This window comes from Triticum dicoccoides, chromosome 3A (genome assembly GCF_002162155.2).
Source record: "Triticum dicoccoides isolate Atlit2015 ecotype Zavitan chromosome 3A, WEW_v2.0, whole genome shotgun sequence".
Lineage (NCBI taxonomy): Eukaryota > Viridiplantae > Streptophyta > Magnoliopsida > Poales > Poaceae > Triticum > Triticum dicoccoides.
In genome coordinates, this window is record NC_041384.1 from 569,730,440 (window position 1) to 569,733,142 (window position 2,703).

At 49.7% G+C, this 2,703-nt stretch overlaps 1 protein-coding gene across 1 annotated transcript; it reads left to right on the plus strand.

Annotated features, from left to right (window-relative positions):
* The first annotated feature begins 204 nt into the window (after positions 1–204).
* On the plus strand, positions 205–1,577 carry LOC119269245 (salicylic acid-binding protein 2-like). The gene is made up of 3 exons (XM_037551044.1): positions 205–653; positions 819–953; positions 1,077–1,577. The coding sequence occupies exons 1-3, from the start codon at positions 267–269 to the stop codon at positions 1,359–1,361; spliced, it is 807 nt and encodes a 268-aa protein (XP_037406941.1). The 5' UTR covers positions 205–266; the 3' UTR covers positions 1,362–1,577.
* Positions 1,578–2,703: the final 1,126 nt, after the last annotated feature.

Genomic DNA, 2,703 nt, shown 5'->3' on the forward strand with positions numbered 1-2,703 from the left:
CAACGCATGTGCATATTTCCTAGTAGTTTATAAAAATAGGACCGCCTCTGGCTTCATTTTCCTTTGACTTCACATACATGATTATTCAAGCTTATCCTCGCTAGCTAATAAGCTCCAACTCTTTCCACTTGATTCTTCCGGTCGATGTCAGTTTGCCAAGCAAAACCTTCGAGAGCGGCTATATAAATCCCACAGCGTCCAAGTGTGTAGACATCGGAGCCACAGCTACAGCTCAAGCACAGAAAAACAGCCACAAAACCCCACCCATGCACATGGAGGCTTGTGCGGGCCAAGCTAGCAGCGCGCACATCGTCCTGGTGCACGGCGCATGCCTCGGCGGCTGGTCCTGGTTCAAGGTGGCGACGCGGCTCAGGTCGGCCGGGCACCGCGTCAGCACGCCTGACCTCGCGGCGTCCGGCGTCGACCCCAGGCCGCTGCGCGAGGTGCCGACGTTCCGCGACTACACCAAGCCGCTGCTGGACCTCCTGGAGTCCCTCCCGTCCGGCGAGAAGGTGGTGCTCGTCGGCCACAGCCTCGGCGGCGTGAACGTCGCCCTCGCCTGCGAGCTGTTTCCGGAGAAGATCGCCGCTGCGGTGTTCGTCGCCGCCTTCATGCCGGACCACAGGTCGCCGCCGTCGTACGTCCTTGAAAAGGTACACACCATGACCAAAAAATGCTAGACCTACGTACAAACTTTAGATTTCCTCTAGATTTGGAGGCGGAAACAAAAAATCCCTGACCAGACTTATTGGCGATCTAATTAGTTTTTTGTACTCCTGAATGTTTGCTCGCGATCTAATTAGTTTTCCTCTAAAAAGTTCGTGGAGGGGAGAACGCTGGACTGGATGGACACGGAGTTTAAGCCTCAAGATCCTGAGGGGAAGCTGCCTACTTCCATGCTGTTCGGGCCGCTGGTCACTCGTGCAAAGTTCTTCCAGTTGTGTTCGCCGGAGGTACACCGCCGCCGTACCTGTCGCTCTGTTATTACCCTCGCATGTACTAGTACATTTCTAATCAATCTGTTCGAACATCGACCGGAATTCTAACGTTGCATGTTGAAATCATATGGCCGGCAGGACCTCACGCTGGGACGATCCCTGATGAGGGTCAACTCCATGTTCGTGGACGACCTGAGGCTGCAGCCGCCGCACACCGAGGCCCGCTACGGGTCGGTGCGCAAGGCGTACGTCGTCTTCAAGGACGACCACGCCATCGTCGAGCAGTTCCAGCGGTGGATGGTGCACAACTACCCCGTGGACGAGGTGATGGAAATCGATGGCGCGGACCACATGGCGTTGCTCTCGACGCCGACCGAGCTGGCGCGCTGCCTCGCTGACATCGCCGTCAAGTATGCTGCTTGACTTCCTCGCAAAAAATAAAAGAAAAGTCTGCTGCTTGACGATGGTGTGGCGCACGTTGCTTGCTGATCTATACATCTGTCTACCTTATGGTTTGTCCCGTTCGTTAGGTTTCAGAGACTTCTACTGCACTCTATTTCAGACCGATAATGTTTCAACATCGTATCGTGGTGCATGTAACTTTGCTATTTAATATTTGAAGATAAATGTTGGTGAGCACCTACATGTGTCGACAGATACTAATCGTGGTGCATGTAACTCGTGACCGGGAGTAATATAATAGTATATATAATCGCTATCAACTCATTGTCCATCCATTATGATCAACGCTATACGTGGATTCGCCATTGCTGATCACCACCAACCAACTGGCCCCACCAACCAACCGTAGACTTATCTTGTCTAACCTAAGAAGTATACCTAAACCATTTCTGTACATTCATCAGGGTCCATGCTCTACCCCCATGGATGCAATTCCATATGAGCTAATTATTAAGATTTGATAGGCCAGGTCAACCACCCGGAGACACGGATCGCGCCCCCAGTATGGTGGCCTTGTTTGGACCAGCGATACGGCCACGGCAAACCTCCCATGCTCGGAGCATATCTAGCCGTTGGTCTCTCAGGAGGCGCTAAAAATTACCGTCCAAAGGCGTACTGGCGCAAATCCCGTGCTGGGAGCGTGATGCTTCTCAATCGCCGCGTCCATGTTTTTTTAAACAAAATCCGGCCCAACATTCGCACAAACAAGATGTAAATTTAATCAAACTTTGGCGAGTTCATAAAATATTTTATAAAAAAAAAGAAAAAAACACTACTAGACAAGCTGTCCTCGCCGTTCCTCGCCGCCCGCCGCCCTGAGAAGCTCTACATGCCGAGGAGCCTGTAGAACTTCGTGTAGTCGCTATCGTCGTCGTCGTCGTTGATAATCCACAATTATAGGGGATCGTAACAGTTTTCGAGGGTAGAGTATTCAACCCAAATTTATTGATTCGACACAAGGGGAGCCAAAGAATATTCTCAAGTATTAGCAGCTGAATTGTTAATTCAACCACACCTAAAAACTTAATATCTGCAGCAAAGAGTTTAGTAGCAAAGTAATATGATAGTAGTGGTAACGGTAGCAAAATTATTTTTTTGGTTTTATAGTGATTGTACTAGTAGCAACGGAAAAGTAAACAAGCGAAGAACAATATATGAAAAGCTCGTATGCATTGGATCGGTGATGGAGATATATGTCGGATGCGATCGATCATGCAACAATTATAACATAGGGTGACACAGAAGTAGCTCCAGTTCGCCAATGTAATGTAGGCATGTATTCCGAATATAGCCATACGTGCTT